Source organism: Somniosus microcephalus, chromosome 1 (assembly GCF_052327205.1).
Source record: "Somniosus microcephalus isolate GS21.2 chromosome 1, FLI_Smic_1.0, whole genome shotgun sequence".
Lineage (NCBI taxonomy): Eukaryota > Metazoa > Chordata > Chondrichthyes > Squaliformes > Somniosidae > Somniosus > Somniosus microcephalus.
The window spans coordinates 230,133,955-230,158,398 of NC_140987.1; the positions used below are offsets into that span (position 1 = coordinate 230,133,955).

General features: G+C 45.2%; 1 protein-coding gene across 1 annotated transcript in view; it reads right to left on the bottom strand.

Moving 5' to 3' along the window:
- epha5 (EPH receptor A5) overlaps nt 1-24,444 on the bottom strand; it is a 496,258-nt gene that overhangs the window by 118,721 nt on the left and 353,093 nt on the right. The window contains exon 6 of the mRNA XM_085991135.1: nt 1,053-1,177. Within this exon, the coding sequence (XP_085847261.1) occupies nt 1,053-1,177 (125 nt within the window). The remainder of the gene's footprint in view (nt 1-1,052; nt 1,178-24,444) is intronic.

Genomic DNA, 24,444 nt, shown 5'->3' on the forward strand with positions numbered 1-24,444 from the left:
AAAAGTGAGGCAGGAGTTGCCTGCTCAAGAAGTTAAATGCCTTTTTGCAGCACTCCTTGTGGGCCAGGAGGAGCAGGACTGCTCCCTTCGGCCCCTCAAGGAAGCCTTTGGCCTCCCCTCTGCCAATTGCAGCCTCTCTCCCTTGTGCCATGATCACAGACCTCCCCTGCAGGCACCAATGTCTGCTCCATGCCGTGATTGCAGCCGCCCACCCTCCCCAAGCCCAATCTATGGCCATCCCCCCTCCTGATTGTCTCTCTCCTGCCCCCATCCTCCAAGCCCTGATCTCTAGCTTTACCTCTCCCAATTGCTGGGGACGGTCCCCAAGTGTCCCTTGGTGCAGCCTCCTGCCATTGGTTTTCCTGACCGGCTGCCAGGCGGGAAACGGAAGAAAAACATTATAATGAGGTCCTGTCGGTTCACGTCTCCGGCCTCGACATGTTCCCCAACTGTTTTTTCACTCCTCTGCACCCTCCCCACCTCTCCGTAAATATCATGGCCATTGACTTCACGATCCATTCGGCTTTTAGAAATGAAAAGCAGCCAGGATTGCCCAAGTAACAATGGAAGATCCCAAATTAGTCAGCTAATCAGTCAAATATTGTTCAGATCTTTGATTTCTGCTCATTTGCACCATCTAAAGTTGTTTTTACAGCAGAAGGCCTGAGTGTTTGCAGATATCATTCTGTTTGCGTGGTTAGCAAGAGTTTTTACTCCCTCTTCATACATAAAACAAACCAGAAACGGCAGAAGGAACGTTAGGGTTTATTACAGTTCCTTTGGCTGGAAATATTTAGATGTTAAGGAATGAAAAATCTTGTGGTCATCTTGCACTTGTGCCATTATTGGTATCAGAACCTTTATCAATGCTTATAAACTAATTATTTTATAACTATGCCTGGGAACCAATAATTCAGTACCAGTGATTATCAATCAGTAAACCAACGCCAGTGGTTATCAAAAAACCTATTCCTGTATTTATCAATGAAAACAAATATACAGCCATACAGCAGAAATGAAGAACAAGGTTTGTTTTATTAGTTAATTTATACCTTTTCAAAATACTTGATCTCATACTCCAGTATGATGCCATTGGGCCGGTTTGGCTCCTGCCAGGACAAGGAGATGCTATTTTTGGCTACCTTCTTCTTTTTCACAACACTAATTGGCGAAGGTGCTATGAAAACAAAAGTACAGGAAAGCATATTACTGACCTGCTGTTAAGAAGAAAATAACACAACGCTTGCTTTTTGACTAATTTTCAATTCATCATCTTCCCTCTTCAGCTGAACACTATAATAAATTTGGTATATTAAATCTAAAGATCATTGATAATCTGCTCTTTGAGTTGAGAACAAAAATAATTTGTTGCAGTGTCTGTAGCCTGTATTATATGGACAAGGTTGTATATATCCTAAAATATAATGAAAAAGGTCTTGGAACAATTATTTCTGGTATAATATTGTAACATCTAGAGTACATTGAGAGCAGTCATTACCCGTCTCTCATAAAATGTCCCAATACTCAAGCTGGTAGCCTTTACCTTGCTGAGTGCAAGTTCACCCCTATGTAAATAATGTATTTTCACCTTAAAAGATGTGTGTGTTGCACAAGATATAATGAAAGAAAGAAAGACTTGCATTTATATAGCACCAATCATGACCACCGGGACGTCTCAAAGCGCTTTACAGCCAATTAAGTACTTTTTTTGAAGTGGAGTCACTGTTGTAATGTGGGAAACGCAGCAGCCAATTTGCGCACAGCAGGCTCCCACAAACAGCAATGTGATAATGACCAGATAATCTGTTTTTATTATGTTGGTTGAGGGATAAATATTGGCCAGGACACATGGGATCACTCCCCTGCTCTTCTTCAAAATAGGGATCTTTTACGTCCACCTGACAGAGCAGAAGAGAGAGTTGAAGTGTGTTTGATCTCACACATGGTTTAAGTGAAAATTTATTTTTTGCTCTGTAGAAACCCTTATATGTTCACTTAATGTAGACTATTTCATTAAAGAATAAATTTGATCTGAAAATGGTTTTCTTCATTCCTTTCTGAATGCATGGCATGAAACTAATTCTTTTATTACACGCATTTTCCCCCTTTCAATTCCAGTAACAGAAAAGAGTCTGGGACTATCTTTGGCAAACCAATGGCTTGGTGCATGAATGTACTTCATGGTGTTGCACTAAGCTGTGCAGACCAGGAAAGTTGCAGGTTTGTTTCTTGATCTGTGCTGAGTTACCTGATCTTACCCAGAGAGATGGACTGGGTCCTGGAGATAGCCTCAATCTCTTTGGGCTATAAAAGGGAAAATTTAGCCAGAGACCCACCCACTCCTGCTCACTATCCTGTGACTTCTGCTGGAAATGTATGTGTGAAAGTCAGGTAAAGACAGGAAAGGACTAGGCTGTAATCTCACCCCCATGATTGAATATCTTGCTAACACTCCCTAACTGGGTTAATGTGTGAGCAATGGTCAATTGGGCACGATACCAAAGGCTAGTTAATGCCCAAGGAATTGTATCCCAGCATGAGCCTACAGGACAGGTAATGGAAAAGTTTGTGTATTTCAAAACAATTTGTAATCTGTGGAAGCAACTAGTTACAATGCACCGGTGAATATCTGCTAAGACCAATCCCTAATAAAACAATTTTATTTTCCTGTGAATGTGAACTTGCTTTTTTTCCCGTATCAATTTTCTCCCCTCTTCTCCAGAATGCAGCGGCTTTTCCTGGGATATGGTTCAATCATCAGTACCTTAACAACAACAACTTGTATTTATATAGCGCCTTTAATGTAGTAAAACATCCCAAGGTGCTGCACAGGAGTATTTTAAGGCAAAAAATTTGACACCAAGCCATATAAGGATAAATTAGAGCAGGTGACCAAACGCTTGGTCAAAGAGGTAGGTTTTAAGGAGCATCTTAAAGGAGGAAGGAGAGGTAGCAAGGCGGGGAGGCTTAGGCAGGGAATTCCAGAGCTTAGGGCCTAGGCAACAGAAGGCACGGCCACCAAAGGTTGAGCAATTATAATCAGGGACGCTCAAGAGGGCAGAATTAGAGAAGCGCAGATATCTCGGCGGTGGGGGTGTGGGTTGAAGGAGATTACAGAGATAGGGAGGGGCGAGGCTATGGAGGGATTTGTAAACAAGGATGAGAATTTTGAAATCAAGGCGCTGTTTAACCGGGAGCCAATTTAGGTCAGTGAGCACAGGGGTGATTGGCGAATGGGACTTGGTGCGAGTTAGGACACGGGCAGCTGAGTTTTAGATGAACTCCGAGTGACTATTATTCCTGAGTGTGCGAGAGACGGTGAGTATTGGCAGGATCTTGTCTTCAATACACTCTTTCCAGCAGGTGCTCCAATCAGGAGCAGAACACCACCTGACTTATTCCCCCCCTCCTCCCTAGTTGTGAGGAGCTGTTTACGGAGGTCACGGACCATCATCAAAGACCCTACCCACCCCAGCCACAGTCTGTTCACCCTCCTGCCAGCTGGGAGACGCTACAGATGCATTTGCACCCGTACGACCAGATTTAGGAACAGCTTCTTTCCCAGGGCTGTCATCCTACTGAACTCCACAAATAAACTCTAAAGCCTGCACATCTGCCAATGCACTTTATTATGGTTATGTTTATGTTAATGTATTACAAGCCAAATGTATGTTGAATGTTTAAATGTCTTAATCTAAACGTACACTCTCGGGAGCCGCAAGCCTACATTTCGTTGCACTGCACTTGTGCACTAACAATGACAATAAAATTGATTATAATTATGATTATGACCAGGGATTGAAGTTGCTGGGCCTCTGCTCTCTATTGCTCAGCTCCACACCACACAACCCACTAGTTCAGCTCAGAACGATAGCAAAATACTGCGGATGCTGGAAATCCGAAATAACAACAGAAAATGCTGGAATAACTCAGCAGGCCAGGCAACATCTGTGGAGAGAGAAATAGAGACAACATTTCGGGTCGAAACCCTTCTACAGAACTCAGAACTCTACAGTTCTATAGAAGGGTTTTGACCCGAAACGTTGACTCTATTTCTCTCTCCACAAATGTTGCCTGGCCTGCTGAGTTTTTCCAGCATTTTCTGTTGTTAGTTCTGCTCAGAACTTGTTCTTAACAGGAAGTGATTAGACAATAACAATTCTAACATGCAGTGAGCACAATACTTCCAGTGATTGAAGTCTAGAAAAGCAGGTGTTATAATCTGTCCTTTAACTTTCATCATTTAATGACTGTTTACATTATCTAGTGAGATTATTTCCATTGCAGACTCACTATCCCTTCTTTGTTCCCTCTACAATTTTTCAGGTGAAGCAATAAAATCTTTCAGCTTTCTTTTTAAGAAGGTTAATAAAATGTCATCAGAGAACTCACGAGACTGATGATGAATTACACAGTTGTAAACCTGCTATATTTAGAGCAGGAAACTGGACACCGCAGGTTAATGGATGGATTCTGAAATGTTACCAATTTGAAATACTCCTTGGTTAAAGTGTAAAAATGTTACTCTGCTATAAAGATCAATGAAACAATTTCATTTGATCCCATTGGTATTGTTGTGTGAGATACTTTTGCGCTTCAACTGTGCTTGTGTTACAATGTACTGTATGGGCGAGTTATCTTCAGTAGTGGGGATTTTTCATTCTCTAACAGTATGTAATTTGAGTTAGAAGAAAGTGCAACCTTCCCATGTTAAGGTTCACAGCTGAACGTCTTGCAATGCGATCCCTGCGACACAAAACAATATAGTAAAAAGCTGTGCTTAGAGGTCACTAATGTTTACTGTTCAAGGGCAGAGCTGTTGCACTTCCGAAACAACAAAGGGAAGAATTTTGGGCCTTTACTTACAGCTAGTACTGGCACATTCTTTGTTGCATTGTAGAAGGTGAAAAGGGGATAAGAAAGAATTTACAAGATCACAAGACAAACACAGATAAGGAAGGCCATTTAGCATATCTTAGTTCATCTAGCCAAAGAAAAACCGAAAGCCCCCACCCCTCTTTAAAAAGGTACAGAGGTAATTTCAGTTTCAGTTACAACTGCATTTTCTAATCCAAGGCTTTTGTTGACTAATTACAATTAGCAGCCAGCAATCTCCAACAGAATTATGTGGCCCTTGAAGCTATTTTAATTCTAACATCCTGCGCCTACGAAATAAATTCATTCACACAAGGGGATGTGCTGTGGTTTTGCTCACACTGTTTTACATTGGCAGGTGTTCTATCATGTAACACACAATTTTATTATGTAATAGATTTGTGCATTGCTCCTGGCGAAAAATGAAAACATTATAGCCGGGTATAGGGCGGGTTTAGGTAAGTTGGCCGATTTACAACCGTCCAATTCCATGCTCCACTGAAGTCAATGGAGCGTACAATTGGGTGAAGTGTAAATCAGGCGGCCAACCTGAATGCTCTCATTGGGCGAGGATTTCATCTCGACACTCCTAAGCAGTGTCTCCTCTCTCATTTGTATCTCTTAGATCTGTTTCTTACCATTTTAGAGCCCAGACTTCACAGTAAGATTGAACCAGGTTGGAACTGGGTTCTGGGATCATATAGAAGAAATTTCTCTGGAAAGTAATTGAATACATATAAATGAGAGAGGAAGTTGGAGACTGGTGACTCAGGCTGGGAAGGAGTGGTGGAGCTTGATGTTTGCATGTGGGAGGCAGTGGGAGAACGAGCTGGGGCTTGAGAAAGAGTTGGGGTGGCTGTCTGGAAATATTCGCTCGGGTAGGATGTGGAAGACCTGGCATCTGGGGCTTGAGAACACTCATTAGAGTTTGGCCATGGGATCATAAGAGAGGACTGAGATGGGATCCTGAGACCATTCAATCTGTAAAGATTGAAGAGACTAGGGTTTTGTAGTCTGTCAGTACTCCACAGGAGCACTTGCAATACTCTGGGAGCACTGAGGGGTGGGGAGGGGGTGGTAGGGTGTTGAGGTTTAGGAGCACTTTGGGCATACTAGGCTCTGAAAACACTTAAGGGATGTGGAAACGTTTAGTAAGAGGTCTGGGAGCACTGGGGCAAGCCTGGGAACATAAGGAACTGACTGGGAACAATAGTGGGCTGTGGGAGCATTAGTGGAGCCTCACAGCACAGGGGAGCATGTGGTATGTAGCATTCAATAAACCTGGCATTTGGGAACGAGGGGGGTCCCGAGCTTGTCCGCAATTTGGGGGAGCGGGGGGGGTGGGGGGTGGTGGGGAGGGAGAAAAACACCAGAGCTGCTCTTGAGCATTGAAATTGTTCATCTCTTCGGCTGCCCAGGAAAACAGATACCAGCTGTGGGCACACTTGGGTGATGGAAAGCAGCTGGGTCCGCACCAGGAGCATACATCATGACAGAGGACACCCATGTGCACATTAAGCTATTCTTCTGTAAGAGAGAGGTGTTGAAAGTGGGAGACTTAGTTGAGCCAGCGAGGTCTAACATCTGCTGAGCTCTGTGGAAGGCAGCCCAGCTGAACAATGCAAGCTCCATAAAGGAACAGAACTCAAACCCCAGGCCACCGACAACAGACTGGCCGCTAGGAGAAAAAAAATATTTGATGCATTTTTAACAGGACTTGGACAATTTAATGGGTCAGTTTAATTTTTTTTATGAATGATTGAATTTTCCAATGGATTTGTATTTAGTCAACCGGCTCAGGAAATGACACGTCAGCCAAAAGGAAAAAATGCTGACTGATAATACTGCTTGGTCTGATCCCAAGCATCACGATTCCACATTATGTGCAAGTCTATTAATTATAGAGATAAACACTTGACAAGATTTTTTTTCTCTGCATAAATCAACCATGTGCCATGCAAAGCCATGGAATAACTTTATTAAATTTTTAACACTGCAGGTATGATTTACATTCTATTCACAACATTTAGTTTTACAGTTGCACATAATAAACTGAAGTGATGCTATGCTGCGTCGTGAGATAAGCAAAGATTTTAGAGATTACTCTGACCCTAACTTAGAATCGACTAATACATCATAATAATGGGCTATGGAGAGTAATTTTGTCAATTAAATCTAGATATCTTACATTTTTAAAATAACTTGTGCTATTGCATCTTATTCATGCTGAGGGTTAGTCAGAATTTGTGTCTGAGTATTTGGAGGCATGACCTCCTGTTTATGAATCTCCCTACTTTATATTTCAGGCTTGTTTTCCAAATGGACAAAATTAGTGGTTTTCTTTAGAGACGGAGGCCCTGATTTTAAAGGCGGGGGCGGGTATGCTGTGTGTGAGCCCCGAAGCGGGTGGCGTACCAGGGAGTCCAGGAATGTGGAGGCCGGCCGATCGTAATGGGCTGGCCTCATTTGTATAAATATTCCTGGGGTCCCACCCGAACCTGGCCAGATCCACTATGAGGCCACAGCAGCATGAGGCCACAGGCCACAGCCAGGAGCCCAAGGGAAGGTTCCCCGGCCATCAGTTGATGAGGGGAAGGGCGGTTCTGGAGGCGATCGGGGGGAAGCCCGGGGCATGGAAGGCCTTGAGAAGCACTCCTGCCAGCCCATGATCTAACTCTTGACACGTTTGGCCTGACAGGGAAGCCGTCACTGCTCCTTCACTCAGGCCTTCAACTAAAATTGCAGATCGAGTCCCGAGCACATCAGTGGACTTGATCTGCATATTTATAACAGGACCCTGCTTTCTTCCTGCGTGTGTGTCGCTCACATGCTCAAAAGAGCAGCTTAAGATCGGGACAAGGCTGGAAGGCAGTGGAATCAGAGTGACTGGCCTCAATTTAACTGCTCCCTGATTTGTTTCCGCCAGGTGGGGGAGTTAAAACCAGGGCCTGCATTTCTACTTATAACTTTAAACAAGGGGCTGGATTTTCTGGGGGGTCAGCAGGCGTGATTGGTGGCGGGTTGGGTAGGAAAGTGTTTTTTTCCCCCAGCGGGTCATGACCCTGCTGTGAACCCGCTGCTACATGCCTTTCCCTGATGTCAGGTCGGTCAGCGCTGAGCAGACCCGACACGCAGCGGCGGGTTCACAGCGGGGCACCCAATTCAGGTAATTAGTGGCTTGTTTAGAGCCACTTAAGATTGAATTTCAGCTCCCCTTCTGCATTTGACAGCTCACCCACAGGGACCACCTTGGTTATGGACCATGTCTGTCAACCTGAGGCGGGAGTTCAGTGGCCATTGAATCAGCTGTTGAGTTGATCATTTCAGATGTACAGTAAAAGCTCCCACCTTACAAAGATATCTTCCTGTTGTGTCCGTGTATAATAAGACACAGACTGCAGGAGAAACGGTACAACAGGTGTTTACTAAACGTGGCTCACAGTGGAACTGCCTGTACAGATTACTACTCAGTGCTATATACAGGTGTGGTCACTGCCGGTACTACAGTATACATGAGCTGTAAAAAGTAGTTCCCCCCTTAAAGGTATATACATTACAATTCCTCCCCTTTTAGATTAACAGTACCATAACACTCATTTAACAATTAAATATCAAACTAATGACAATTAACACTTTTAACATGCAACATTAGCTGAAAATAGTCTATTTATATATTCAGTCTTTGGGGAGGCCTCCTGATCCTTTCTGGATAGCACCTTTCCCGAGTGTCTTGCTGTTGGTGCGGAGGCGATTCTGGCCCCCTGTTGTCGGTTGGTTCATCAGTTTCCGATGCTACTGTTTCTGGGGTAGATGCGACCTGTACGTCGGGTTCATCACCAGGTATGCATGGGCGAGGCATGGGGTTGACTTGTTCCTGTGACTCTAGGATCTGGTCAGCATGGCGTCTCACGATGTTCTCCCCAACGTCCACTGTGTACATTAGAGGGCCCTGCCGTGTGCATATCGTTCCTGGCTGCCATTTTTCTGTTCGGTAGTCACGGGCCAAGACTGGTTGCCCTACATTGAAGCTCCTTGTTGGCTTCTCATGGATGTGCTGGAGTTGCTTACTCTCAACATCTCTTCGTACGTTTGGTCTGAGCAGATCCAGGCAAGATCTTAACCTTCGGTTAAAGAACATCATGGCTGGGGCCTGGTTGGTGACTGCATGTGTCGCATTTCTGTAGGCGAACAGGAAATTGTCCACCTTGTGCTGCAGCGGAATGTTGTCATTGCACATAGCCTTTATTGCCTTCTTAAAGGTTTGTACGAACCTCTCAGCCAATCCATTTGTGGCTGGATGATATGGGACGGATGTGTAATGCCTTACCCCATTCTTTTTCAAGAACCTCCGGAACTCTTCGGACACAAACTGTGGTCCGTTGTCGGAGCAAATCTGTTCTGGCAAGCCATTCCTGGCAAAAATGGTCCGTAGGACTGCAATAGTTTTCTCCGTGGTGGTGGAGGTCATTTTGATGACCTCAGGCCATTTCGAGTGCGCATCCATGGCTATTAAAAACATTGAGTCCATGAATGGACCAGCAAAATCAATATGCACCCGTTGCCATGGAGATGATGGCCACTCCCATGGGTGTAGAGGGGCCTGTGGTGGTGCATTTTGGACTTTCTGGCATCCTGAGCAGCTCTTGGTCAGGTCCTCGATTTGTTTATCGATTCCCGGCCACCATACATAAGCCCTGATTAGGCTTTTCATTTTTACCCCTCCCAGATGACCCTCATGAAGCTCATTGAGCACTCTATCCCTTAACTTGGGTGGAATTACCACTCGGGATCCAAACATCAAGGTCCCCCAGCACACTGACAGCTGTTCTCTCCTTGTCGAGAATGCTGGCAACAGTGAGTCGCCATGTGCTGGCCATCCCTTCACTGTCAAATCATATACCCGAGACAGTGTCGGGTCATTTCGGGTTTCCTTTTCGATACAAGCGTTAGTTACCGGTAGGTATTCAACTATAGTCGAATGGAATATTTCGACAGGATCCACTGCTGGTGCTTCCTCCGCAGTAGGCAGTGGCAGGCGTGATGGCCCATCAGCATTTCCATGCTGTTTCGTGCCCTTATATTCCATCTCATAGTGATGCGCCCATAGAAAAAGAGACCATCTTTGTAGTCGTTGCACAGTCATCACCGGAACGCCCTTCTTCGGATTAAAAATGGAGACAAGAGGCTGGTGATCAGTCAGCAAGGTGAATTTCTGCCCGTGCAGATAGTGATTGAACTTTTTCAATCCCCACACTAGGCTGAGGGCCTCCCTGTCAATCTGGGCGTAGTTACGCTCGGCTGAGGTTAGTGATCGTGACGCAAAGGCTATTGGCCTCTCTGAGCCGTCCGAGAATTTGTGCGACAGCACCGCTCCAATGCCGTAGGGTGACGCATCACATGCCAACCGAATTGGTAATGCTGGGTTGTAATGGGCCAATACCTCTTTCGATGTGATTAGTGTTTTGCTCTTCTGGAAAGCTCGTCTGCATTCGTCACTCCACTTCCATGGCACCCCAGTTTGCAGTAGGGTGTCCAGTGGGTGCAGTATTGTAGACAAATTTGGCAAGAACTTATGGTAGTAGTTTACCAGCCCGAGGAACGACCTCAGTTGTGACACATTTTCCGGTGCTGGAGCCTTGACTACTGCCTCAATCTTCTCTGGGGACTTATGTAACCCCTCTTTATCGATAACGTGGCCACAATACGAGATCTGTTTTATAAAAAACTCGCATTTGGGGCGGTTAGCTCGGAGCCCATATTCCTGCAATCTAGTGAACACATGCTCCAGGTTGGTAAGGTGATCACTGTCATTTTCGCCCGTGACCAGGATGTCGTCCAAATAACACTGGGTCCCTGGGATCCCTTGCAGGACTTGTTCCATTGCCCTCTGCCAAATAGCCGGAGCTGATGCTACCCCGAATACCAGCCGGTTGTATTGGTAGAGACCTTTATGGGTGTTGATTGTGAGGTATTTTTTTGATGCTTCTTCTACCTCCATTTGCAGATACGCCTGGGCCAGATCAATCTTAGTGAAGCGTTTCCCTCCAGATAGCGAGGTGAAAATATCTTCAATCCGCGGAAGTGGATATTGTACGGTGTGAAGGACCGGGTTCACTATTACCTTAAAGTCCCCACAGATGCGAACCTTCCTTGGTTCCCCAGGCGTGCTGCTGAACGACTTTTTCATCACAGGGACGATGGGTGTAGCCCACTCGCTCCAGTCTACCTTGGACAGTACACCTGAACGTTCCAGAATCTCCAGCTCTGCTTCGACGGCTGGGCGGATCGCATAAGGTACCGGTCTGGCCTTAAAAAATATTGGGCTTGCGTTTACTTCAATTTTAATCGTCGCTGTCATGCCTTTTAGCGTTCCGAGTCCTTGCTGGAACACTTCTTTCGCGTCAGTTAGGATCTTTGACAGTCGCCCAGGTGTGACGTCGTCATCCTTTTTGCCAGCCACAGTCAGTGCCTGTATGGAATGCCAATCCAGTTGTATTTTCCGGATCCATTCACGTCCCAGTAATGGTGGTCCTCCATCTTGCAATACATACAGGTCTAGTTTTGATGTTTCCTTACCGTTATATATAACGGTCACCCTTTTTTTTCCTTTGGGGTAGACTTTTTGCCCCGTGTACATCTTCAAAATAATTTTTGTGTCTCTCAAGGGTATGTGTGAGAATAGCCGCTCGTATTCCCGTCGGTTTATGACTGTTAGGGCTGATCCTGTGTCCAATTCCATCTTTACCTGGACTCCTGCTATCTTCAGAGTGACCCAAATGGTTCGGTGATCCTCTGTTGTGATCACATTATATAGTTTCAGACAACTCAGTTCCCTGCTTTCGGGGTCGTTATCACTCTTTTGTTCATCTGAACTATTCTCCGTCATCTTATGTACCTTCTTGTACTTTCCTTTGGTAGGTTTCTTATTGCTGGTTTTCTTTCCCGACCTGCAGACTCGTGCTATGTGTCCTACTTTTCCACACTGTCTGCACACTTTGTCTTTGAACGAGCAATCATTCTGGTCGTGTGTTGTTCTGCCGCAGCGATAGCACTTCTCTGTTCCATATGACATTTCGTTTGTGCCATATTCTTGCGGTCTCTGTTGTATCTCTGCAGCGCCCCATGCTGCTGCTTCATATGATACCGCAATGCTGAAAGCCTTTTCCAGCGTAAGGTCCTTTTCAGATAAAAGCCGTTTCTGGGTTCCTTCACTTTGAAGCCCACACACAAACTTGTCCCTTAAGGTATCTATCTGCCAGTCCCGCTCCAAACTGGCAGTGTTTCAATAGTTTCCACAGATCTGTTAAATAATCAGCATTGCTTTCATCCTTATGCTGGTTCCGTTTGTGAAACTTGAATCTTTCTGCTATCAGCAGCGGTGTGGGGTTTAAATGTTCCTGTAGTATCGTTACCATGTCTTCAAAATTCTTTTCCATTGGCTTCGTTGGGGTTACTAGATTTCGTAATAAACCATACGTCTTTGCACCCATTAAATTTAACAATACCGACACTTTCTTATCATCTGACACCTCATTTGCCTTGCAGTACGCCTCTATTCGTTCGACATATGTAGTTCAATCTTCGACTTCCTTGTCAAATGCGGTGATACTGCCACTCTTCAGCATTTTGGGTGTGGTTTAAAATGGCGTCTCCCAATGGCTTAAAATGGCGTCTCCCGTGCTTTCCTTCCTCCCCCGCTGCTGCCAACGCCGCTCCCGGCGGTTCTCGTGGCAATGGCAGCACCCTGTAGGTTTTGCGCGCTTCTCCTGCACTGCTGCCAACTCTGCTCTCGGCGGTCCTCTTGGCAATGGCGGCGCCTCGCGGGTTCCTGTGCGTCTCTCTCTCCCTCTCTTCAACGCTGCTCGGCCCCTAAACACCGGCTGCGCCCTGTGCGCTCTGCCCTCTCTCTCTCTCCCCCGTCGACGCTGCTCGGCCCTTTGCTGTGACGCTCGGTCGGGCTCTAGCCCACCGCTGTCCGGGAAGGGTCTGCGCACTACCTGTTGCCAGCCCGTTTCGCTGGACCACCTCGACTGGAAAGCCAAGCCTGGCTCTCGACAGCCTCCCCCACAATTCTCGAGTCTCTGCTGGATGACTGGGCGGTTGCCCGTGGTCGACGCCTCAGTCTCTGGCCTTGACCTCCAATCCACTGATCTCCAGGAACGAATCCCCGGGAGGTGATGCAGAGTTGCAGGTAGGTTTGAACTTGCCTTGTCGCCAATGTTGTGTCCGTGTATAATAAGACACAGACTGCAGGAGAAACGGTACAACAGGTGTTTACTAAATGTGGCTCACACTGGAACTGCCTGTACAGATTACTACTCAGTGCTATATACAGGTGTGGTCACTGCCGGTACTACAGTATACATGAGCTGTAAAAAGTAGTTCCCCCCTTAAAGGTATATACATTACACTTCCCTCAGCCAGAAACTCTTCCTCACTGCATTTCCACAACAGATGCACCAGGCTGCAAGTCTTTACACAAGTGTCCAACCAGTCTGACCTCATTACCTCTCTCACCATTGACAGATCGCTTCTGTCATCTCTACTTCATCTGCCATCTATTCCATCAGCATGGGTGCCCTTTATACTCTCTCACCTTGGTCCTCAGAATCCCACCACGATCAGCTCCAACACCAGCAGCACCAGGAACACTAGCAGCACCAACACCACCACCAACCTTCTCCGCAATCACCTGATGCTGCACAGGATAGAGGGCATCAGCACCCAACCACAGGGATGGCCTCACCATGGCCAGATTTACTTCACTTAACACTGTACTCTCTGGCTGCCACATGATGCGCCAGGTTGGCACCACCCCACATAAAGCACCCCTACAATGATCAAGCCATTCCTTTCACACTCATCACCATTACGGGGGTACCCTTATGTCTCACCATTCACTGCAATTCACCAAGCCACTTCCAAAGGTGCACACAAATCTGTCCAAGAACGCAAAATTTTGAAAATAAAGGTTTCAATGTTTGACACCGCATTAACAGAAACTTTACATGAACATTGCATGAAACACCCAAGTGCCTATCCTTGTGTGTTGTTAGCTGGTATGATTGCACTAGGATGAGAGTGAGTGTGAGGGGTGGCTAGTGAGATGGGGATGTGATAATGTAGATAGGGAGAGGGATGGGTGGAGGTGCAAGGTAAGTTGGTGTGAGTAAAGATGTGCAGGAGTAGGGAAGGCAGAGTGATGGGGACATGATGAAAGGCACAGCAGGATGAAGGTGAGTGTGGCTTTGTACTAACGTTTCATGATCTGCTGAGATTATTGAAATGTTTGCAGCACTGCACCCAGGTCATCCTGACCACATCCCTGCTTGTGCCCTCCTCTGCAAAGTGCAACCAGGCTGTGTTGATCTCCTGGGGTGGTCTCTTCCACCCATGGGAAGGGAAGAGGACCTCCCTGTGTGCTGGGACTCCCTCCATAAGCATAGGGAGGGAGTCATGGGAGAGCCTGGGTGCAGCCCTGAACCTCTGCAGTGCTTGTCAGTGTTTGCAGCACCTCAATGCTGTAGAACACTGACAGCACAAATATCAAAAGGAAGTTGGCCATGGTCACTTTAAGGAAACCGGCCGATGACGCGTCATCAAATGACACCACTTCCTCTAATTGGTCCGAGAAATGCGCTGGGTGGGCTTAACAAGCCCTATCAATGTAATTTCATTTTAGACAGCGGGATGGAGAAGGCAGCGGGGCTGCAACCCGCCACCGACATCGCCCGCCCCCAACCCACCGAGGTAAGGAAAATCCTGGGCGACCTCTTTGGTGAAGCGCAAATGTCTCAAACATTGGTTCTTGCTGAAGTTCAGGTTGGAGAATTTCTCCCTAAATGCCCTTTGCAGATATGGCCGCCTGCCAAGAGCCCTTATGCCCCTCATCCTCCTCCCTCTTCTAGCAGTTTGTTCTGCTCTGCGTGGCCTCTGCTCATTCTTCCATGCGCAGTGCCAAGCAGAAGGCCTACTGGTCCATCCATGTCTGGGAGCAACTGATCTGTTCAGAAGCCTTTAAATCAGCAAAAATGTCCTTCACGCCACTCCCTGTACACTACTGAAACTTTAACCAACTATATAAAGCACCCAAAACTCATAGAATTGCAGCAACAGCCAGAATAAATAGCAGCTAACCTTTAAGTAGTTGATGATCCCTTTAAATAGTGCCGGTGGAGGGGTCCTTCATGCTGCTAATATCGTATGCAGCTGTGTAATGTTAGGCTGGAACATGGGCCTCCAAAATGGCAACATTGGCATCAAATCAGCACTGCACACTGATTGATATCATAACCTATCTGCTCTAAATGATGCTGGTGGACATTAGGTGTGCGCGCGTTCACCCCTTTACAATATGGCGTCCAGCGCACTTCTCGTCGGAACTGTGCGTGCGCGCCACGGATGCCATTTTGGATGCTCAAGGGGCAATGTAGCACCCAAAAATCAGGCACTACTGAACCTAATTTTGCCCCCAGTTAGTATTGATTCTTTCAAATGCAAAGTGGATAGATTTCTATCAGAAAATAACATTGTGGGATACAGTATATAAGTAATTTGAGACATGTTGGCCTAGATTTTCAGTGTGCCGTGAGGCGGGCTTTTAGGCGTTCGGGGGGCTAAAATCCCGAATTCGGGGGTCCCGACACCATCCCGCCCAAAACCCGCCTCCACGTAAGTTTCAAAGGAGGCGGGTACCCGCCCCGCACTGGGACCCACCGACCCGAGGCGGGAAGGGATTAGTGCCAATTAACTGCCTGTTAACAGGTAATTAACCTAATCCCTATTTTGAGGGTTGTCGTGTAGGCTTCCCGACGGCTCCAAACCATGCCAGGTTAGAGTAGGCGGGCCGTCGGGTTGAAGGACTTGGAGGGGTTGAGATGTCGCTGTTCAGGTGAGTGATGGGTGCATGAGTGCAAAGGTAAGTGTGTTTGGTGTGTCTGAAGTGTGTAAAGAAGTTTAAATTACCTGTACTTACCTTAACAGCCTTTCTTCCTCTAGGCATCAGGAGTCTATCACTTAGCCGGCACTGAAAGCAGAATGGCCGCGATCTGTCAAAAGTGACAGCCTTCAGCTTTCAGTGCCGGTGAGAGTTCCAACTGAGTCTGCGTAGAAGGACTCAGGTTAGAAGTCAGACTGTCAGTGTTTGACAGCTTCAAACAGCTGGGCAGGCTCATCAAGGTCAATCAAGGGAAAATCGCGTGGATTGGTCGGACGTCGATGGAGGCGGGACTTAAACCCGAAAGTTGTAGTCCCGCCTCCTTCCCGACTACTGAATGAAAATCCAGCCCGATGTGTGGAAATTGTAGCATGCTTGGGAGGAACATGTGACTTTGGACCGAGCATTCCCAAAGCTCTCCACCACTGGGGTTTCTCTCACGTTATGGGGTCGATTTTCCCGAAGCTGTTGGGAAGAAGGCGGGACTACAACTTTCGGGTTTTAGACCTGCCTACATCGACGTCCGGCCAATCCGCGTGATTTTCCCTTGATTGACCTTGTTGAGCCTGCCCAGCGAGCTCAGCAGGCCAATTAAGGGCCACCCGGCAACAGGTGACATCACAGACTGCAATTTCATCTGTCAAGAGTTCTTGACAGATGAAATATTAGTGTTTCACAGCTGTTTGAAGCTGCCGAACACTGACAGTCTGAGTTCTAACATGAGTCCTTCTCCACAGACTCAGTTAGAACTCTTAGCAGCACTCAAAGCTGAAGGCTGTCACTTTTCACAGATCGCAGCCATTCAGCTTTAAGTGCCGGCTGAGTGATGCGCTCCCGACGCCTAGAGGAAGAAAGGCTGTTAAGGTAAGTACAGTTAAGTAAAAGTTCTTTACACACTTTAGACACACCAAACACACTTACCTTTGCACTCATGCACCCATCACTCACCTGAACACCGACATCGCGACCCCTCCAACTCCTTCAACCTGACGGCCCGCCTGCTCTAACCTGGCGTGGTTTGAAGCCATCGGGAATCCCACACGACACCCCCCAAAATAGGGATTAGGCTAAAAACTGCCTGTTAACTACCTGTTAACAGGCAGTTAATTGGCACTAATCCCTTCCCGCCCGGGGTCGATGGATCCCAGTGCGGGGCGGGTACCCGCCGCCTCTGAAACTTGCGTGGAGCGGGGTTTTGGGCGGGATGGTGTCGGGACCCCCGAATTTGGGATTTCCCCCCCACCGCATGCCTGAAACACCGCCTGATGGCTCCAGGAAAATCGACCCCTATGTCTGGGTCTGTTGTAGACTAATTGATAGAAACTGATTGCTATGATTATTCTATAACTGCATTATCACTGTACCATAGATGTGAACTAGATGGACCTTGGTTTTTTCTTGTCTAGCAATTCCTATGTTCTGTGGTTTAAATGTAATCGTAAATCAACATGAGGTGCACTGGCTGAATCATTAATGCACTGAGGGAATCTGTCTAGAAAAAAGTAGGGCCCAATACTGAATGAAACCGCTCCATGAAACTCACATATGTATCATCAAGGGACTTCAACAATGTAACCTTATCTCAGGGTTCAAATAACAGTTATAAACCAATCAGATTTTGTTTTAGTTGTTTAAGGTATTATCTGAACCCCTGGATTTGACAACTGCCTTCTAATTATTCTCGGGTATCCATTATTTTCTGTGTCATTCTATAGAATAAGGATATAACATCAGAACTTTCCCTGAGAAGAAGAAGAATGCCTGATATGAATTCCGGAATTGGTAGAGGAGTCAGGTACATATTTAGCTTAAAAACTTATCATGTGAGTAACATTCTTTACTAATTGCCAACACAATCACTGCTGAACAATACAAGGAGTTGCCTTTATGAAGTCAATGTGACAAATTTTAAGAATGAACGTAGAAAGAATAACATGGAAAAAAGCAAGTTCACAGATCTCAGGGTTCACATGGTGTAGGGTTCTTTTAACCACCCTCAGGCTGATCTCAGTGAATCCCTCAATTGTTTAACTAAACTATATCTCACAAGCTGTCCCCATCTATTACTGTACAGTGAGACACAAAAATACTTGAGCAGCAGAATAATTTGTTACAAAATGAACAACAGTGTCAAAATCGCTGCTGGCCCCGAAGTACGCTTCACACAAGGATCTTGCAGTCCCGGTGTCGAGAACTTCGGGTTTTCTGACCTGCAATTCAAATCAACGAATTGTAGTGGGGATCCTCTTGTGCAAGCTGCTGTGACATCAACAAGCTGTCTAAGCAGCCAATCAAAACTCAGAACTTTCTCACACACAGTGAACAAGGAAGTGGGTAAGCTCTTCAAATTCTAACATTTTTAAAATGTTAAGGAGAGCAAAACAAAGATTGGGGTTCTCACATGGGGAAAAGGCAAACCTGAAATAAAAATGGACAAACTTTAAAACCCCAGTTACACCTAATCCCTTTGGGTCTAACTTTTAGTGGGGAATTGAAATAAAGAGTAGATTTGCCTTTCTAAATCTAGGCTTTATTAACCTTAAAAACCCAGCAGCACATCTTCAACACCCAGTCCCAACCAAGGCTGTAGAGAACTGAATTTAAGATGGCCACCACAAATCACATGACATCAACTACCAATGAGTTTACAGCATATATCTCAAGGCAGGAAACAGGCAACCAATTATAATGCTTCTTACAAAACAAGAATAATCACCACATTCACCCCTCCTTTTAAAACATACTCCAACCTAGGTAGCCTTTACAATTTACAATTAATTATTTATAACTAAAACAATACAAATATAATATTTCAACAATTTTAAAACATTACTATCAAATTATTTTAAAAGTCCATTTTCAATCGGTCGACCGGATATCTTGTTCGTGTCGACCTTCTTAACCTTGGTGAAATTCCTTGCCCTCCCACACCAGGAGACATGGAAGTATCTTCTGCAGGAAGGCTATCCATATCCCGATTATCAACGGTTTCCGGATTGGAAATCCCATCAGGAGGTAAACTGGGACGGTCATGAACATCCATCGAGGGCTGACTAATAGAATTATAATTATCTGCAATAGGATTGGAAATATTCGTAGTATCTGTGACGACATCCACATTATCTGAATCATGACTATTGTTAATATCCTCAGAAGAGGGCTGGCCACCACAAGGAGCCAAGTCTTTAATTGAAACAGTACTTTCTTTCCCATCTTGGAATTGATATGAGCATATTGGGAATTTGCCTCCAACAGCTCCACCTCCTCCACTAAAGGATCATATTTTGACAATCTAACATGGCGTCGAAACAGCACAGGTCCCTGCACAGTAAGCCATGAAGGTACCGAATATCCCATAGTAGATCTCCGTGGATAGTTAAAGAGCCTTTCATGTGGGGTCACATTAGTAGCCGTTGAAAGCAATGATCTAATGGAATGCAGGGCATCAGGCAATACCATTTCCCACTGTGTATTCTTAAGGTTCCGGGATGTCAAAGCCAACATAGCTGCCTTCCAGATCACCCCATTGTATCGTTCACACTGTCCATTACCCTGGGGATTATACGGGGTAGTTCTACTAGTAGAGATTCCCCGACTCTGGAGGTATTCCTTCAACTGGGAAGACATAAAAGAACTTCCCTGATCCGAATGGATATACGCAGGCATCCCAAAGATGACAAAAAGTTGAGTCAGACATTTGATAACTGTAGCAGCTGATACATCTGCGCAAGGAAAAGCAAAAGGGAACCTTGAAAACTCATCCACAACAGTAAATATATATCAATTCTGAGTCGTTGAAGGGAGAGGCCCCTTAAAATCAACGCTCAAACGTTCAAAAGGAGAAGTAGCCTTTATAAGATGAGCTCGTTGAAGCTTAAAGAAATTCGGTTTACACCGAGCACAGATAGAACATGATGAAGTCATCCGCTTGACGTCTTCAACTGAAAAGGGCAAATTCTTACTGCGTACGAAGTGTATCATCCTCGTAACACCAGGATGGCACAAAGCATTATGAAGATTAATAAGCGTATCTCCGTGAATCAGAGAACAATAATCCCTCGACAGCGCATCAGCAGCAACATTATCCTTCCCCGGACGGTAAACTATATCAAAATGGTAACATGCCAACTCAATCCTCCACCTCATTATTGATCTTTCCAAAATGTTTGACATCAAACATAAAGGACACAGATTTTTGGTCAGTTACCAATGTAAAATGTCGCCCCGATAAATAATGTCTCCATTTACGCAGTGCTTCTACTATTGCATACGCCTCTTTCTCTATTGAGGAGTGTCTTTTCTCACTATTGTTCAAAGTACGTGAGAAAAAGGCCACAGGTCTTCCATTTTGGTTCAGAGTAGCCCCAATTGCAAAATCGGAAGCGTCCGTCTCAATCACAAAGGGAACCTGCTCATCAATAGAATGCACAACTGCTCCAAGGATATCCTTTTTGAAATTATCAAAACACGTCCTAGCCTCCCATGATAGAGGATATGTTGTAACCCGAATAAGGGGCCGGATCTTCTGCGAAAAGTTTGCAATCCAATTAGAATAATAAGAAAACAGTCCAACAACTCGTTGCAAAGCCTTAGAATTAGTAGGACAAGGTAAATCAATCAATGGTCGCAGGCGTTCTGGATCTGGTTTAATCTTGTTTCCCGAGATAATATACCCCAGTAGATTTACCTCAGTGGTCGAAAAGATACACTTCTCTTTATTGAAAGTTAAACCAACTTTTTCCGCAGCTTGAAGGAATCTTTCTAAATTAGAATCATGCTCCACCCTTGATTTGCCACACACCGTGATGTCATCTAAATATGAAAAGGTGTCAGAGAGAGAGTTATCACCTATAAAAGCATCCATTGCCCGTTGAAAACAGGCAACACCATTAGTAACACCAAATGGTACTTGGCAAAACTGATACAGCTTTCCGCCAGCCTCAAGGGCCGTATATGGTTGATCCCTCTTAACGATAGGAATCTGATGATAAGCACTCTTTAAGTCAATAGTGCTAAAAACCTTATACTGAGATACTTTGTTGATAAGCTCATCAATCTTAGGCAAAGGGTACGCATCTAATTGAGTATACCTATTAATAGTTTGAGAGTAGTCTATCACCATTCGTTTCTTATGTCTCTCGTTAGTGGTGACAACTACTTGTGCCCGCCAGGGCGAACAACTAGGTTCAATGATTCCTTCCAATAAAAGACTTTGAACTTCAGAATTAATAAATTCTTTATCCTGACTGCTATACCTTCTTGACTTGGTAGCAATTGGCTTACAATCCGGCATCAAATTGGAAAAAAGTGATAATGGAGAAATGGATAAAGAAGTTAATCCACAAATAGATAAAGGTGGCTTAGTTCCTCCAAAAGAAAGACTGAGAGACTCGTGTAATTGAAGCACATCATAACCAATCAAAATATCCGCACAGAGATTAGGCAAAACAGATAGGCGTATATCAGTATACCTATTACCTAGAAGAATTAATTTCACAAGGCAACAACCAGCTACTTGTGAGGTGAGAGTCGTCTGAGCCATACACACCTGAAAAGTAACAGGCGAAATTTTCAAACGCTTCTCCTTCACAAACTGAAGACTTATAAAACTCTCGGTACTGCCCGTATCTATAAGGGCCTTCACTTCTAACCCATTAACTTGGGCCGTAACTATAGCTTTGTTTAGGCCATAAGCAAAGGCAGCAGAAACTGATGCAATAAACGCCCTATCTAAAGACTGAATAGTCGCAGAGGAGGCAATTGATTTACAAACACGTACATAATGACCTCTCTTGCCGCATTTACTACACACAGCCTCCCGAGCAAGACACTTCAGACGAGGGTGCCGGGCGTTCCCACAAAAATAACACTTCTGAATCCTAGAGGCAACAGCAGCCAAAGTAGAAACTGTTTCAGAATCTGGTAAACCACTCCTATTAAGTCCACATAATTCCTTTTCATCCGGAACTGCCAAAACCACAGTCGCAGGCCGATTAAAAAGAGCATAAGAATCCGAACTTCTCTGAGCCAAATCCAATGTAGAGGCTTGCTCAAAAGCACTCTTGAGATCCAAAGTCTTATTTTCTAATAACCGCTGATGAATTGATCTAGACAGTAATCCATTAATAAAAGCATCCCGTACCGATTCTTCCTTATATTCTTCTGCTGACACGGCCTTATAATTACAGTTAGCTCCAAGGTGCCGAAGTGCTTGTAAATAAGCATCCAAAGATTCTCCCACCTGCTGCCTACGGGCAGATAGAAGGTGACGTGCAAATACCTCATTCTTTGGTTTAACAAAAATCTTTTCCAATGTAGCAATAGCCAATTCATAAGTTTCACAGTCCAAGATATACTTATACACATCCGGAGCAATGTAGTTGATCAGTATATTCAACTTATTTCGAGACTCTTGATCCAACACATCCAAAAAGTTTTTAAATGTACGATACCAGTGTTTACATTTATCATCCACTCCTGCAGAATTAGGGTCAGCATTAAATCGTTCCGGTTGAAGATATCACTCCATTCTAACAAAAGGTTAATAAATTGAAATAAAGAGTAGATTTGCCTTTCTAAATCTAGGCTTTATTAACCTTAAAAACCCAGCAGCACATCTTCAACACCCAATCCCAACCAAGGCTGTAGAGAACTGAATTTAAGATGGCCACCACAAATCACATGACATCAACTACCAATGAGTTTACAGCATATATCTCAAGGCAGGAAACAGGCAACCAATTATAATGCTTCTTACAAAACAAGAATAATCACCACAGGAATTTAACAGCATAATTATTGCAGAAGAGCCGAAGTTTTTGTCAGCTTCCCTGATTTGGCTGATTGCACAGATTGCCGGCTCTGTGGTGGGGTGGGGGGGGGGGGGGAGGGCACAGCGCAGCCTGTGTCGGAGCTGTCAATGACTGACCGCAACTTCGGGATTTCCGCATGCGCCTGCGCCAAATCCCAAAGTTGCGGTCAGTTTGAAAGGTGGAATGACGGCGAATGCTGCCAGTTCGCCATCATCCCGACCGGAAATCCCAGGCCATTATGTTTTATTTGAAATTTATCCAATCATAATTTTTTAAATAATAAAATCGATATGTCGTATCTAATGAGTTCAGCAAATGGAAATTTTAAAGGACCAATTTAATTTGTTCCGAAACCATTTGAGCAATCAATATGCGATACTGGATTTTCACTTTAATTGACAGGAAAATCGGGCGGGGTGTAGAATGGGTGGTTGAGCCAATACCGCCAGTTTTCACCCAGTGCGGAAAGTTAAAAATCTGCTTCATGGTGTTACTATCTTTTTAATAAATATGTGCTTAGGCCAGCAATTGCCGAGGCGCAGAATCAACTCAGGACTGATGTAGTTTCCTGAGGGATGCAACTTCATTCCACTTTGAAAGGCTTGCTTCCAGGCAGTCACGGTTTTTCAGGTAGTGTTACAGGTATATCCATAAATCCTGAAACTACCAGGAATTCCTGGAGACTGACCTGTTATTCGTCAGCAATGACACATCATTTAGAACATGTTGAACTCTATACTGCTACAGCTTGATTGCAGGTCTAATCATGTGAATGTTTCTTGTATTTATTCATAATACTATCAATGAACCTGAAGACCTCACAAAGAGAGGAACCTCCTCTACTGAAGGTACGGATTATGTCAGGGCTACGATCCTATGGAACTGACAGCCCTGCGGGTATCTTGCTCAAGTGACCTTATGGGGTCAATTTTCAGTGTGCCATGAGGCGGGCTTTTAGGCGTGCGAGGGGCTAAAATCCCGAATTCGGGGGTCCCGACACTATCCCGACAAAACCCGCCTCCATGTAAGTTTCAAAGGAGGCGGGTACCCCGCACTGGGACCCGCCGACCCGAGGCGGGAAGGGATTAGTGCCAATTAACTGCCTGTTAACAGGTAGTTAACAGGCAGTTTTTAGCCTAATCCCTATTTTGAAGGTTGTCGTGTGGGATTCCCGACAGCTCCAAGCCACGCCAAGTTAGAGGAGTCGGGCGTCAGGTTGAAGGACTTGGAGGGGTCGAGATGTGTTCAGGTGAGTGATGGGTGCATGAGTGCAAAGGTAAGTGTGTTTGGTGTGTCTAAAGTGTGTAAAGAAGTTTAAATTACCTGTACTTACCTTTACAGCCTTCCTTCCTCTACGATTCAGTAGTCCATCATTCAGCCGGCACAGAAAGCAGAATGGTCGCGAGCTGTCAAAAGTGACAGCCTGCAGCTTTCAGTGTCAGTGAGATTTCTAACTGAGGCTGCGTAGAAGGACTCAGGTTAGAAGTAAGACTGTCAGTGTTTGACAGCTTCAAACAGCTGTGAAACGCTGATATTTCATCTGTCAACACGTCTTGACAGATGAAATTTCAGTCTGTGATGTCACCTGTTGCCAGGTGGCCCTTAATTGGCCTGCTGAGCCCGCTGGGCGGGCTCAACAAGGTCAATCAAGTGAAAATCGCGTGGATTGGCCGCATCTCGATGGAGGCAGGACTACAACCCAAAAGTTGTAGTCCCGCCTCCTTCCCGACTTCTGAATGAAAATCCAGCCCTATGTGTGTGAACCCAGACAGTGAAATGATTTAACTGTGAACAACATCACAGCTGAACTCAATCCTGCCC